This window comes from Monopterus albus, unplaced genomic scaffold, assembly GCF_001952655.1.
Source record: "Monopterus albus unplaced genomic scaffold, M_albus_1.0 scaffold325.1, whole genome shotgun sequence".
Taxonomy (NCBI): domain Eukaryota; kingdom Metazoa; phylum Chordata; class Actinopteri; order Synbranchiformes; family Synbranchidae; genus Monopterus; species Monopterus albus.
Genome location: NW_018128205.1, coordinates 279,438 through 293,836, shown reverse-complemented (window position 1 = coordinate 293,836; position 14,399 = coordinate 279,438). Strand labels below are relative to the sequence as shown.

At 43.0% G+C, this 14,399-nt stretch overlaps 3 protein-coding genes and 1 non-coding gene across 4 annotated transcripts in view; 1 reads left to right on the top strand and 3 right to left on the bottom strand.

The window, feature by feature from the left end:
- The window catches only part of LOC109974215 (early growth response protein 1-like), a 3,034-nt gene extending 1,541 nt beyond the window's left edge, over positions 1-1,493 (bottom strand). The window contains exons 1-2 of the mRNA XM_020624302.1: positions 1,464-1,493; positions 855-1,268 (exon numbers count right to left, since the gene is read on the bottom strand). Coding sequence (XP_020479958.1) covers positions 855-1,268; positions 1,464-1,493 — 444 coding nt within the window. The remainder of the gene's footprint in view (positions 1-854; positions 1,269-1,463) is intronic.
- Positions 1,494-2,523: 1,030 nt separating this feature from the next.
- Positions 2,524-2,596, bottom strand: trnaa-agc (transfer RNA alanine (anticodon AGC)). The gene has a single exon. It is a non-coding gene; the product is annotated as a tRNA-Ala (tRNA).
- Positions 2,597-4,987: 2,391 nt separating this feature from the next.
- LOC109974224 (heat shock protein beta-11-like) lies at positions 4,988-5,820 on the top strand. Its single transcript, XM_020624321.1, has one exon. The coding sequence runs from the start codon at positions 5,023-5,025 to the stop codon at positions 5,668-5,670; it is 648 nt and encodes a 215-aa protein (XP_020479977.1). The 5' UTR covers positions 4,988-5,022; the 3' UTR covers positions 5,671-5,820.
- Positions 5,821-7,219: 1,399 nt separating this feature from the next.
- Positions 7,220-14,399, bottom strand: part of fam53c (family with sequence similarity 53 member C) — a 12,776-nt gene continuing 5,596 nt past the window's right edge. Inside the window, exons 5-6 of the mRNA XM_020624301.1 lie at positions 13,942-14,397; positions 7,220-12,799 (exon numbers count right to left, since the gene is read on the bottom strand). Of these exons, the coding sequence (XP_020479957.1) occupies positions 12,515-12,799; positions 13,942-14,397 (741 nt within the window). The 3' untranslated portion in view covers positions 7,220-12,514. The remainder of the gene's footprint in view (positions 12,800-13,941; positions 14,398-14,399) is intronic.

Sequence of the window (14,399 nt, the reverse complement as noted above, 5' to 3'; positions counted from 1 at the left end):
CAGGAGGCCGATGGCTCGAAGGAGAAGTGGCCACTGTAGGCCAGAGAGGGAAGGCTCTGCAAGTCTGGGAGGTCCAACAGACAATCTGAGAGAGACAAAGAAGAGGTCAAGAAACAGCTGCTGGAAGACGACCGACCACACCTGAGACACGTTCTGTGCAGAAGCTAGAGGAGCAGTGCGGACAGAGCAGCAATGGCCTCCTGTACAATGTGGTGGCCATTTGCTGAAAATAGACACACACAGTGAGCACATCACACTGTTGCTGATCATCTGTGTGGGATTTGTGCGCAGTACCACACACACAGCTCTGGAACTGGTTCATGGGATCTTATTCCAGTGAAACTAATGGAGAAGTTAGGATTTTTTGATGTTTTTGTTTTACAGTGTGCATGTTAAGGTATTCTTATTTTTGCTGGTTTAAGCAGCTGGGGGTAAAAAATGATCACAGCATTGGTAATTCATTTCCTTGCACTGCTGAGCTGTGAAGTTGTCTTATGGTTGCAATATTTAATTCTCAACTACTAATTATTAGTCAGCGACTTCAGACATCCCTTACAACACCTTTAAAAGTGTCTTAATCACCTCAGACTGTGCACACACTCCTGAACAAAACTCTAGGTCACCTATGATTTTATTTACCTGACTTGACCTTTATGCTGCAGGATTTGTGGGCAGACCTCTTTACATCCACCTCAATCTTAAAATGTGCCATAATGACTACTTTTACTTCCAAGTATCCTATATTTTGATGCAAATAATTTTGTACTTTTACTTAAGTACCATTTTGACTGCAGGCCTTTGAGTATTTTTGCACTGTAGTAGATTTACTTTTACTTTGTCAATGATACGAGTACTTCCACCACCACCACCTGCTCCTCACCTCCGTACTCCCCGGGCTCTGTGCTCAGCAGCCCCACCTCCGCTGCGGACATGGCCATCAGCGAGCCTCCGCCCGCGGCGTTCTGCAGCAGCATCTGCAGGTCTTCCAGCTTCGGGTACCCGTCCAGCGGGGAGAGAGGCTGCGGGAACCCGGAAAGAGGCTCCGAGATCTGCAGGGTTGAAAGGAGCAGCTCCGTTTTGATAGCTGCCATCTCTCTGGAGTAGGAAGAGTCAGAAGCGATAGCGGGTGTGGAGCTCGGCCGCCCCAGAAACTGTTTCTGCGTGTACCGAGCGGGTGTGCGCTCCTGAAGCACGCGGAGAGACGCCCTGGTCGTGCTGACGCTACTGCTGCTGCTGCTGGGCGCTGTGGCAGTCGGAGGAAGCCAATGCTGGAGTTGACAGCTCCGGGTCGGAAAAAGCGTTTCAAATGATGATTTTGTGAAAGTGTTGCATAAGCTGCGTCATCAGGGAGTGTAAACACCGGGTGTTTGTTTCCGGCCGGTGTTTTACGTGAGCTTGCACTTGATCTGTCAGGTTTCTTCAATGAGGATTCCCGGCTTTATAAAGACTCCTGCGTGACGTACATCACCCAATATGGCATACCGGAAGACCATATTTGGTCCAAACGGGGCCGTGCACACTTGGCTTCACAAGGAGGCTCCTGGGATCTTTGTGCTGATGGCTTTTTGAGCGTGAACAATCCTATAGATTCCAGATCTGAGTCCTGCTCATTGTGTGTGGACCGTGAGCTGTACTGCAACCGGCAGACACCAGACACGGAGCACAACAAATAGCCATAACCGGAAACCTCGCAGACAGTTCAGACTTCGATCAGTTTTTTTTAGGTACACGTCACATGGAGGGCTTCCAAGCGACGTCATCACTTCCTCTGGCCTTATTTGGGCGTTTCCTTTCTTAGGCCCGTCCCCTCCTGCAGCTCAAATCCTGTAAAAACCACTAGAAGTAAATGACACGCAGCTGTGCAGCCGTTACAAAAACAAAAGTAAAAGTTCTTCACAGCTGAGTAGAGCTATATAAGTATTCTACATATCATAGTTTAGAATCCATATATTTTGTTTGTAAAGTAAGTGCAGCTTCCAGATAATTGCAGTGTTTCCTTCTGAAGTGTAATGCAGTACATGTACAAAGTAAAAATAGGTAGGGTGAAGAAACAGAATATCTAAGGATGACAAAAAAAAGAAGGCGAAGAAAACATGATGCACCCACTAAAGATTTATTATTAAGGCAAAACAAATTTAAATTGGCTTTATGAGCATTAGTTTTTAATCAAACAACTACTGAATACTATGAATCAGCTAAATTAATACATAAATGCAAGTTGTATTAAAGAGAGAAATCTGAGTAAATACTTTGCACCGTTTGCTCACATGCATAGTAGGTTTTAATGCTAAGGTCAGAGTCCAGTTTCAATGAAAATGGAAAGAGAGATTTGCCAAAACTGTCCCACTTTACCTGAGCTCCCGTACAACTAAACTTACGAATCTTGTTGCCTCAAAGCCAAACACAGAGACATAGAAAAGAGGCTTATAAATTGTAATTGCTAGAAAACGTTAGTTTTAATGTAAAAAAAAAACGGTCTCCCTCCAGAATAAGGAAACTGTGTTTCGAAGACAAAAGACGTTCTGGAGGATGCGGGCATCGATCCCGCTACCTCTCGCATGCTAAGCGAGCGCTCTACCATTTGAGCTAATCCCCCACCTATGCAATATGTCACACGCTTAAGTATATCAGTATGTCCTCTTGTCTTAATCTGAACTCAATTTTCATTCTACTAGCTGCCTCTGTCTACTCCCCGAGTCTTGAAGTCTAACGTTTACCCTTAAAAATATTTCTTCATAAAAACTGTACTCCGACCGGTATCTCCCCCTATTGGTCTTGGCATGTTATTGGGTGAAAATAGATCCAGGGTGGATATGATTGGCTGGGAGAGGAAGGGCGGGAATAGCGAGTTGTGTCACTGGAAAAGAAGGAGGCCAAAATAGACAGGAAGGCAGTGAGTGTGTGATCTGGTAACATGCTAAACCTGGAGGCTGACACAGGCTGACATCATTCATTAACATTTTTAAACATCAGCTATAGGTTTACTAAGCAAAGGTTTTACTGTCTGCTATGTAAATCTATCAAAATGTACAAAACAGAAAAATCTAAATACTGTTTCTCTCTCACCTAATGTTGAATGCCCATACCATTTAAGAAAATAAAAGTAGAATAAACACAGAATAAACTGAATATGAAAACTGAATTCAAGTAATAGGGATAAACTAGATGGTACAACCTAATATGCTATGATGAAACTCAAAGCCATGTGCAAACAGTGACAGTAGTGCAAATAATAACAAAAAGATTGTCAGATGGTCAGCATCACCAGGGCGCTGGTGATGAGATACATAATAGCTTATGAAATGTACATGGACAGCAGATTTACATGTAATATAACAAAAAGGGGGGATGTAATGAGTTTGTGCAAACAGCAGGGGTAGTCTTTTTTTATGTTTTTTTATGTTCTGTGGTGGGTTACGGTCCAGGGGCAGAGGGGGAGGGAGGTAATGGACAGCGTTCAGCAGCCTTATGGCCTGGTGGATGAAGTTGCTTGTAAGTCTGGTGGAGTGGGCCTGAAGACTCCGATACCAACCAACAGGAAATCAGTTGGGTTTGCACTAGTGAACATATCCTTTGGGTCCCAAAACGTGGAAGTGTCCAGATCATTTTTATGCCCAGAATCCAGACGCATGAAGAATTTATGAGCCATTGTGCAGCTTTCATAGGAATGAAGTGAATGCCATTTTGTGATTTGGTAACCAGGTCTTCTTCATTCATCTATGTCCAAAACTCAGGGGTACTGTAGGATATGGTGCCACCTAGGATACAACGCTAATTTTGCTAGTAGCTGAGAGATGCAAAGTGTTTCTTAACAATCTTGGTTGCTGCATCTACAGCGGGTATTTCACCAGTTAAACAGCCTATCCGTCATTGTGAATTGTAAATATAGTATCAGTTTGAAAGTTCTTCTGCTGTAATGTACAAATATGTACATATATTTATAAAAGCGTGTCTCTTTTCCTCTCATTCCTTAACTAATTTTGATTGCACACATTTCCTAAGTGAATGCACACACTGTTTATTCAAATTTTATTGCTGTATTTTTATTTTTATTCTCACTGTTGTTTTCTATTCCTGTTGTCTTATAACACATTGAGAGCATCTGTGCTGGAGTCAAATTCCTGTACTTTCGCCATTAAAGACAATTCTGATTCTGATTTGTTATTATACAGTTTGGGAGAGGGTCAGTAACTGGCTGTGGCCACAAATGTCAGCGCAACTCGGATCAAAGTTCAACAAATTAGTGAAAAAGTTGGTGTATTGATAAACGCAAAGTGCAGTGGAAAGAGACTCAGTGACTGATTGCTGACGGCCACGCATCATGTGACATAAACATCAGGTACAATAATGAGACTGTGACCTTCATCACGTTAATGTGAGAAACCATCAAAAACATCATATTTCTGCCATGTTTTCCATCCTTTGAGCTTTGACTGGAGCTCTTTCATTCACCTCATTTCCCTCTGCACTGGTTTAATGGAAGAAATTAGCTCCAACAGCTGTTTACTTCCATCACCCAACCAGCTCCATTTCAAACAGCAGGAGGGAATAGAGACATGCAGCATTTCACAATTCTTTGCAGATTTTATCAACATTTTAAAATCCACTTAAAGGTCAAAACAGCACATTGCTAATTCAGGAGTCAAGGTCACCAACGTCCTCTAGGTCGGTGCTGAAAGAAAGAAGAAAAACACACGGCTATGACAATTTTATCCTTGTACACTTTAAACCTTGTAAAGTGACTCATGATTATGTGTTTGTCCATCTGCTTTATACAGCCCATGACCCAGTCCTGCAGTAGAAATAGAAACAAAGCTGAGATATGTTGGCATGTGGCAGCAGGCTGCAGGAATAGCAGCTGCATTTAGACCATGAACACACACGCGCACAGGAATGCTGCTGGAAGTTTCCAGCAGGGTGTGAGTGTATATAAACCCCTGAGAGGCAGGATGTCAGGCAGACAAACTCCAGACAGAAGTCGCTCATTGAATCCAGACCTCCACCTCCAAAACCGCCGCCAGGATGTTGTGTCCCAGTGTCTTCCAGCCATCTCCCCTCACCGCGGGGCCTTTCCTGGACCTGCACTGGCCCGTCCGCAGCCTGTGGCCCGAGACCCGGCCGCTCTTCTATCACATCGAGCAGGAGATGATCCGCCACATACAGGAGATGAGGCAGAACATGGAGTACATGGAGAGACTGCACCAGAAGATCTTCGACGAGATCGACCAGGCCTCCTCCTTCACGGGTGTCTTCAAGCCCATTGCCTTCCAGGAGCTGGGGAAGGACAGTGGCAACTTTGCCCTTAGCCTGGACACTAAGGAGTTCTCCCCGGAGGAGCTGTCAGTGAAACAGGTGGGCCGGAAGCTGAGGGTGAGCGGCCGGTCAGAAAAGAAGCAGGAGGACGGGAAGGGCTCCTACTCCTACAGGTGTCAGGAGTTCAGGCAGGAGTTTGACCTGCCTGACGGTGTCGACCCTGAGGTCGTCACCTGCTCGCTGGTGGACGGCCGGCTGCAGATCCAGGCCCCAAGGGATAGAGCGGTGAGTGATGGAAAGGAGAGGGTCGTCCCCATCAGCGTCACTTCGGCCCCAGCCATCACCTCCTCTTCCAGTGGGGGGCCGGAGGGGAGCAGCACCTCCTCTTCAGAGGGCAGCCCCCCAGAGAAAAACTGAAACCACAAAGAGTGAAAACCATCTCGCCAATTCACCTATCTTTCTAGTTTAAGTGTGGTTATCTGTCAGATGGAGGGAACACAAAGCGGATTTTCTTCACTTGCACTTTAATTTTTAACAACTAATGTTCAAAATAAACTTGTCATGTGATGTTTAAGTGTCTCAGAATGTTTGATTCATTTTGCTCTCATTTATGTGCTGACTGAAGACAGGATCATTTTTGGAAATCGATTATTGACACTTCAGGGGCAGAAATAATTGTTTGTATTAATTAGTCATTAGAAGCCATTCTATTTGTAGTCTTCATGATTATGACTTTTTCTAATTATAAGATGCTAAATCATGTGTATGGAAAACTTCATCAGAGAGCAGATTGAACACAGTGAGCAATCTCAGCTGCTCCCTAACTTTGTTGGGAAAAGGGAACTGCTTTTCTTTGCGTTTTGACAAATAACTTGATTATAAACTTACTGATTCATGTGATGTTTCAAGTGTGATTTATTTTGGCCAAATGTTTTTCATACAGTACTAAACATTTAGCTTCATAATATCATGAAAATTGTGTCTTTATTCTCATGTGATGATCTTATATTTTTTTCCCCCCAATAAATCTTTCTCTTACAATAACATCCTCATAATCTCACAGTTATTCCCATTTTTCACATTTTCACATTGGCAGCTTCTGTACTGGGCCAATGAAGCTGATTTATATTTTTCTCGCAAATGTGATTTTTCTTGCTAAAATCATCAAAAAAAAAAAATAGAACTTATTCTCACTTTACCACAACGGCCATAACATTTGGACTTTTCTCTATAATTGCAACTTTCCTTTGAAATTTCCGGAGTCAATTTCCTTTTGTTTTAATATCAATTGAAATGATTACTCTCATAAAATTCTTACATCCCATAATATTGATGGTTTTCTTGTAAATTCTAAATTTGTTCTCATATTTTAGGTGACTCTTCACAAAACTGCAACTTTAGCTTTAGACCACACCCCTTTTTCTACCACTTTATTCTCATGTTATGACTCAAAAAATGTGTTTATTCTCATATGTGTATTGCATCTTAGAATTGTTTTCATAAAACTACAACTATCTTTACTGTATACTGTAACTATTTTCTCCTAAAATCACAACTTTGTCATGGTTTTTCTCTGAAAGCGTAACATTTTATTTTTATAGTGACTTATTTCTAAAAATGACCATAAAATTGCAACTTTTCTGTTGACTTTTTTCACATAAAACTAAGGTTTTAATGACAAAATTGCAACTTTATCCTCATATAAAGACTTTTATACAACAGTTTACATGATGTCTGGCATGTTCACTGTTCACTTGTTGTTTACTGTTAACTTCTTTATTAAAGGATGTCGATTGATCAGGCAGCCCTGCGATGGATTGGCGACCTGTCCAGGGTGTACCCCGCCTTCGCCCGATTGCTGGCCAAGATTGGCTCCGGCCCCACCCCCCCGTGACCCCGCTCAGGGAACAAAAATGATGATGATTGATCAGGCAATCTATACCTGTATGTATACATTTGACTGAACCATGAAAAACCAGCCATGTGCTCCTTTAATCATGAAGATGAGGGGTGTATGAAGATTCTTCCAGCATTTTACCCAAACTAGTTTCTGACAAACACAATGGGAATGATGATAATAAACACAGGAAACCAGTTTCCCCCTTTCTTTGCAAAATAATTCTCAATAAACTTAATTTATTCACAAACTGCTTCTCAAATTGCCATTGTCTTTTTTTAAAATCACATACAATAAAAAACATTTCTAAAAGACAAGAGATGTCCGAGCTCACTTTGTACACGACTGCTCCTCATCCATCCTGAAGCATCTTTCCCTTTTACAAACATCGCCATGCTCAGACATCAGATTAGAAATATTAAGAAAGAACACCAGAAAATAACAAAGAGAAGGATTAAAAATTTTACAGCTACAGCACATTTCTTCTCCGTTTTGTCTTTTTTCCCCTCATTTCAGTGTTTTGATTTACAGAATAATAGAATATGTTCAGTTAAGGCTTATGCTGGATCAACAGAAACAGACCAACAAACCAGGAGGGTGGGTCACGTGTCATATGGGGACTGCTTTTTCATGTGTTTTATGGGGACAGTTTGTTTTTTTATGTGCACTATGGGTACAGTGTTATTCGTGTGTTACAGGGATTTTAAACTATTTTGTAAATGTAGGTGAATTAACCCTTTAGACTCTTCCCATCTTGCATCACTAAGTTAAAATTTTTAATTAACACCACATAACACTAACAAGCTAGGTTGCAACTTTAACCATACATTAAAAGAACATTTTGACAAAATCATTCCTTTCTCTAAGGGTCAGATTTTCAGCTGGATATCAATCTTGTGTGCACTCAGTACAGAACTTGAGTCAAGACCTCGTTAGCCTAGCTTTGCATAAAATAGCATAAAAACTGGAAGCTTTGAGCAACAGGCGGCTTAGCACTGTGCACATTTCAAAAATAGTCTATAGGTACTTAAACACAGTGGTATCTAGGACTAAATGCTAACATTAGCATGCTAGGTCAATAACAACAATGACATTGCGATGTTCAGCAGATAAGCTATGTTTACACATTCATTACTTTTTTTAAAATTCACGACAGTATTCTAATAATTGATAATTAGCAATAAACCAAAAGTATTGCTAACGCTGGAATGTGATTTGCAGGATTATGGAAGAAACCGAACTACATGTGCAAATAAAAATGCCGCTCCCTGAAAAGTCAGAGGATCACCAAAGTTACTACAATTTATACATGGGAATTACATATTATTGCATGTAAATGATTTTACTTTAACTACTAGTAGTAGGTAGTAGTTAAACAAAATTACAGTACAATTTGAAAAAAGCCAAATTCTGTGAACCAAACAGAAGAACAGAAGTTTCAGCTGCAAATGATTTTCCCCTATATGATAAAATACTTTAGGTTGAAAGGTATAACCAAAAGTACTGCTCAGCTAGTATTTAAATATGGTCACTTATCCTGGGAATTATTCCGAGACGGTTGGCCCTAACGTTAACCTTGACACAGCAGATTAACAGCATAAATTACCTCATTTTGTTGTACTAAGCATTTGTAGCAGTTCAAGTAAAATCAGATTCAAACATCACATTTAGCTTGTGTAAAATGAGCAACATACTCATGCTAAGCTAGGCGAACCACCACACCCTGACTCAAGCTTCCATGCTTGGCACATAAACATGAGACTGATCCCCATCTCATCTTCTCACTGTCATAGAAATATGATTTGTCAAAATGTGGAACTGTGCCAACTCGCCAGCAGGATGTTTTTCCACTTTAAAAATACAGAAACATTTTTCCTGTTAATGTGACATTAGAAGAGAAAAACGACAAATCAAACATGTTTCAAACCCTCTGATGCGCAGATAGCAACAGCTCACAGCATATAAACAATCTCATCCTTTATAGTCAATTCACTGCTGATAGGTCTAAACAAATATCGGAAACTTTAACAGGAACGCTGCCACAATCGGATGGTGGTAATCTATCACAGCCAACATCTCGACTAAAGGGGACCAGAGGTCTGAAACACCTGACTGTGTTGTTCTCGCCACATGATATTACAATAAATTTGACAAAAACCAAAGTAAACCTGGCTGTGAGGGATTATCTCACTGCAGGCTGATTTCCATTGAAATGATTGGAAACAAAATGGCTGCCCAGAGGGGAAAGAATCAGATTTGGAATGTGCAATATGTTTCTCAGTACAAAACATGATTGTAAATATGTAAAAACAAGCCATGTGGTCCTTTTTGCAGAAGCATGGATGCTCAGTGAAACTGTGAAACGCTATAAAGTGATCAAAAATTGCAAGAAATATCACTTCATAACCTGTGGATGTTTTCCCTCGACACAAGATTCACACAAGGTCGTTCAGTGCATCATGATTAAATCCAAACTGGGTAGGAGTGCACCCCAAACAGGATGAAGTTTTGATTTAAACACCATTTAACCTTAGCACTGAATATCTGTATAGAGTCATACTTTGGTCACCAGTCGGTGCTTGTGTTTAGACAAAGTGTAACATTTACATCACTGACTGCTTTTGCTCACTGAAGGTTTTTTTTTTGGAGGGTATTTCTCAAAATAAGATATAATTTTAGTGTTTGAATGCAGATACAATAAGTGAAACTGACGTACGGTATTAGCACTAGTGAGAAGAGACAAACCACGCCGGCCCGACTCTGTACAGGTTCAGACTAGTGCTGGATCTTTGTTGTTTGAAGTCACCTGATTAACCATCTGAACAATCACAGCTCAGGTCGATTTCTGGTCAGAAAGTCGATGTATTTCTGGGGTTTTAACCTTCCTCACATTAACACACACACACACACACACACAAAAAAAAAAAGTCAGATTTCTGTCATATTTTCCACAGTTTGAGCCTCGACTGGAGCTCTTTTCAATGACCTCATCTGGTTGGAGAATGGGCTCCACCAGCTGTGTGTCTCTGTGCACTGGCTCGTAGTTTTGCTATGGATGGAAATGTGAAAAAATTCTGCTAAATTTGTGCTAAATTTGGGTGAAACTTGACTAGTGCGAGTTAATAATAAAACCGTACGGTGTCTGCCCAGTTACAGAATGTCAGGTGTCAACGTGGCTAAAGCGTACTGGGACACGGGTCACATGGCCACCAGGATGTCAAGACACACACACAGTGAGTGTTTGTAGTACACTCAGTGACAGGTGTGTGTGTGTGTGTGTGACAGGAATGTGTGAACAACAGCATCAGTGTCTACCTGCCCTCAGCGACACCTAATGGGACTATGCCACAAAGCACCAGCAAACCTGAACGCATCACCACGCCAAGGTCACATGACTGTTATACATGCAGGTGTGTGTGTGGTTTACCTGCATCAGTGTGTTTCAGTCTTTACACCAGTTTGTGTTTGTTCTCACTGTGACACCAGACTGTGTGAATGTTACTGACTGCTAAGATTGATACTGCAGCAATGGGTTAGGGTTATTAACCCATCTTATGACAGTCAAGTCTTCAAATCCGTATTAAACATTAGATTAGTTTTAGTCAGATGAAATCCAAGCATCTGTTTGGGGGACTTCTAATAAGAACACAGTTAAATCACCAGATCAGGACAGTGACGTTCAAGATTCATTAGAAGCAGCTCTACTTGTGTGTATTTAAAAGTCATGTCTGGTGATTTTCTACATATTTCTTCTTGTCAACAAATCACAAACTGACCAACAAACTACAACCTAGATGCTATTGAATAATTATGCTCATATTTCTGCAGGGGCGCATTAAAGGGTCAGTTCACCTGAGCACGCTGTCACCATTACATGGCGACAAGTTTCTGAGATGTCACCGAATATGTTCTCCTCCGTTGTGTTGAGGTGGAGGCAGGTATCAAACCAGAGCTACCTGAACACAAACAGCCAATCAGAGCCTCAATCAGGCCTCAGCATCCTGTCCTTCCTGATGATGAACGTCAATCTAGAGTTGATCAGATTTCGTCAAACATGCACTGACATCGTGACAACATAGCAGAGGTAACTTTGTCAGCTACAGTGATGACAAAATATTTACATAAATTTTTTTAGTCATGACAAAACCAAGACTTCAACAAAAATCAAAAGAAACATTGGAAAATAAGTATGACAATGTTTTACAACTTTTATCAGTGAGTAAAATTGAAATGTTACAGAGGGGGGGGGGACACAGTTTCAGTCAGCCTCTTGTCTGATTCTCAGTGGCAGAAGACAACCGGTCAGACAGTATCACCGACCCTAAGGTGCTTCTTAGTAACAGCAGTGTCACAGGTCCGATAGTAAAGACACCTGAGAGCAGTGACTGCAGACAGTTTTGCACTAAAGCAGTCATTAGTTCATTAGTTATTCATCCATATTTTAAGTTTAGTTTTTATGATTTGAAGAAAAAGGTAAAACCTTTGTCATAGTTCTGCTTTTCAAAGGTGAGGTTTTATGTTTTTTTTTGTCTTGTCTGCATCATGAACAAAAAGGTCAAGTAATATTTCTTGTCATTAACAGACTGAGGAAAACCAACCAGATATTACGACAGGGAGCCGAGGAGGGAGACAACAACGCCGCTCAGTTTCATTACTCAGTGACTGATTCAAGTGTGTGAAACTTTGTTTTTTTTTTTAAGTGAACAAAGAAATCATAACATGGATTTGTTTGGGCACTGTGGAAATGCTGAATTTTGAATCGAACTTTGAGTGAACGCTAACGCTGAGTGAACTGCCCCTTTAAATCTGTCTGGCGTCTTGTTTGTGTGTCGGTGTAGGACTGTGCGATGGCGTGGTGACAATGCTTCAGGTCGGCGCTGCATTGCAGCAACAGCCTCATCAAACAGTGGCGTTACAGACACAGCAGCTGGGAACAGAAGATACCTGGACAGTCAGAGCCCCATCACAGCTGTGGGAAGACTCTGCCTGAAGCTAACACAGCCATCACAGAGGTGAGAAAAGGTCAGCTGCAGGAGCGGCGTCCCTGTTATCACTCAGTGCTGGTTGGGACTCCAGGTGTCCCCTCTCCAAACACTCAGCTTTCCAACAGCGGACATGTTAAAAAGCAGTAGGAGGATCCAAGTGAAGCTGCAGCGCTGAGTTCCTTTCACTGGTAGTCAGATCATCACTGTTGTCGCCACCCCAGCTCATCCAATGAGAGAAGGTGTTGTTCCTGAGAGCCTTGCCAATTGGTGGCAAGTGGTGGGAGTGTCGAGATGATGGTGGTCCAGGAAGAGGGGCGGGCGTTCAGATCAATTCAAAATGAAACCAGAAACAGACAACAGCCTTTCATTTACAAATATGTCAGTTCTCTTCTATTAAGTTCAAGTCCAGTTCTGTACAGTCCCTCTCAAACACTGCCTGCTGCGCAGCCTCACGCTCCTCCACCTCCTCCTCCCCGTCGTCATCCTCGTGGCACTCCTCGTCGCTCTCGCTCAGCGGCCCGATGCTGGTCCTGCCCAGGCATTCGGCTGGTGAGCAGGAGCCCCGGAAGTCTCCCATGAAGGGCTCCATGCCCATGCAGATGTCACCGCTGCAGGCCAGCCTGCCACCACCGCGCTCCAGACACTGCGGGTCAACGCTGCGCGTCTGCAGGGACAGCAGCAAGGAGGTCAGGAAAAACAACAGCAACTGAGTGAGGAAGCCGAACAGCATCACCCCAACTTCACTGAATCACAGCTTTTACAGACACAGCTCTAAGGAAGAGGGAGTGTCAGCATAAGGAGACTCTAAACTCTCAGTGATGCTCATTTTCAGGATCCCTGTGCTCAGTTATAAACGGCTGATTCTGGATTAAAGGATGTAGCCGGTGATTAGGATGTTGTTGTTATTTTGCACAAACCCCAGAGACTAACAGCAACTATGTTTACCTGCAGTTTGATGCACCATGGCCCCTGAGTGACAGGAGCACTGATCTGAACTGTGTTTCAATTCTCCACCGTGTGAACATGCCACAGCATAAGACCATAAATAGTTCCAGGTTTTACATTTCCCAAAACAGGGTCAGGTTCTTTAAGGGTAATCTTATCATAGCACAACTCAAACCTCAGACAAACCAGTGCCACAGGAACAGAAATCATCTCAGTGTGAATCACCAAGCAAAAGTCAAATACTAAAAGGACTCACTACAGGATTTCAGTGGATTCAGATCTGGAGAAAATGCTGTCTAACTAGTTTAGGTCCCATGCTTCCAAATGCTATAATTTGTGGCGTGTGCTCTAGGGCTATACCGTATCGTATTGTCCACAATATACTGGGATAATTCCTCCCCGAGGTTAGAGTGTCATCTCATGATGATACGTGTGATGACCCATTTCCATATGTGTCGTTAGTGGCATCTCTACAAAAGAGAACAAGCACAGCGGAGGGCGGAGTTCATCCGTAGGATGAATTAATTCTGAAAAAGGTGCTTCCTTTGTGGTTTGGAAAAGGTTCGGCCACAAGAGATCAGATGTATGCCAGAACCACCTTGAGCAAAACCACCAGGCAGAATTCTTTGGCTACTAATACTGTTAAAATTATCTAGGAAGCACAAATCCCCAACCAAAAAAGAAAAAAAAAAACACAAAACAGAAAGCACTTCTGTCCAACCACCAGACCAAAACCCAAAAACGATGACAACAGAAACCAGAGAAACTCAGAGAAGATTTGGCATTTTTGCTTCATAAATGACACAGAAACAGAACAACTGAGACTAACTGGTCAAACTAATTAGTGAACTTGTGCAGTACCTGAGTCATCTTGGTGAAGTCGAGGACCGGGCGGGCGCAGGGTCTGTCAGGGTCTCGGCGCCTTTTCAGACCCGGCTTGAACAGCAGCAGGTCACAGGGCTGCGAGTGGCAGCGTGGCAGCTGCGGCGGTAGGCTGCGCCGCAGAGATGACGGCGTGCTACAGGCTGAAGAAGGAGAGGCGGGCACTGGCCCCCCTGCAGTCGCTCCAGCAGTGGTGGAACAGCCCAGCATAGGTGGCATCGCCTGGCTCGGTACGGGAGGCGGAGGCAGAAAGGTGGAGGTCGCCGAGTCTCTGATGAGCACTGGGGAGAGGGAGAAACGCCTCTGGGGAGGGGGAGGTGGGTGAAGGGGGGAGGGCGAGGAGGAGCAGGAGGAGGGCGAGGGGAAGAAGCAGCAGCAGGCTCCTCCACCCGCTGCTGCCTCGCTGGGGGCCCAGGGGAAGCTCCAGGGCAGCGGCG

What these genes read in the sequence shown, in the direction of transcription:
- LOC109974224 (XM_020624321.1), top strand. Translation starts at nt 5,023, where the DNA reads ATGTTGTGTCCCAGTGTCTTCCAGCCATCTCCCCTCACCGCGGGGCCT.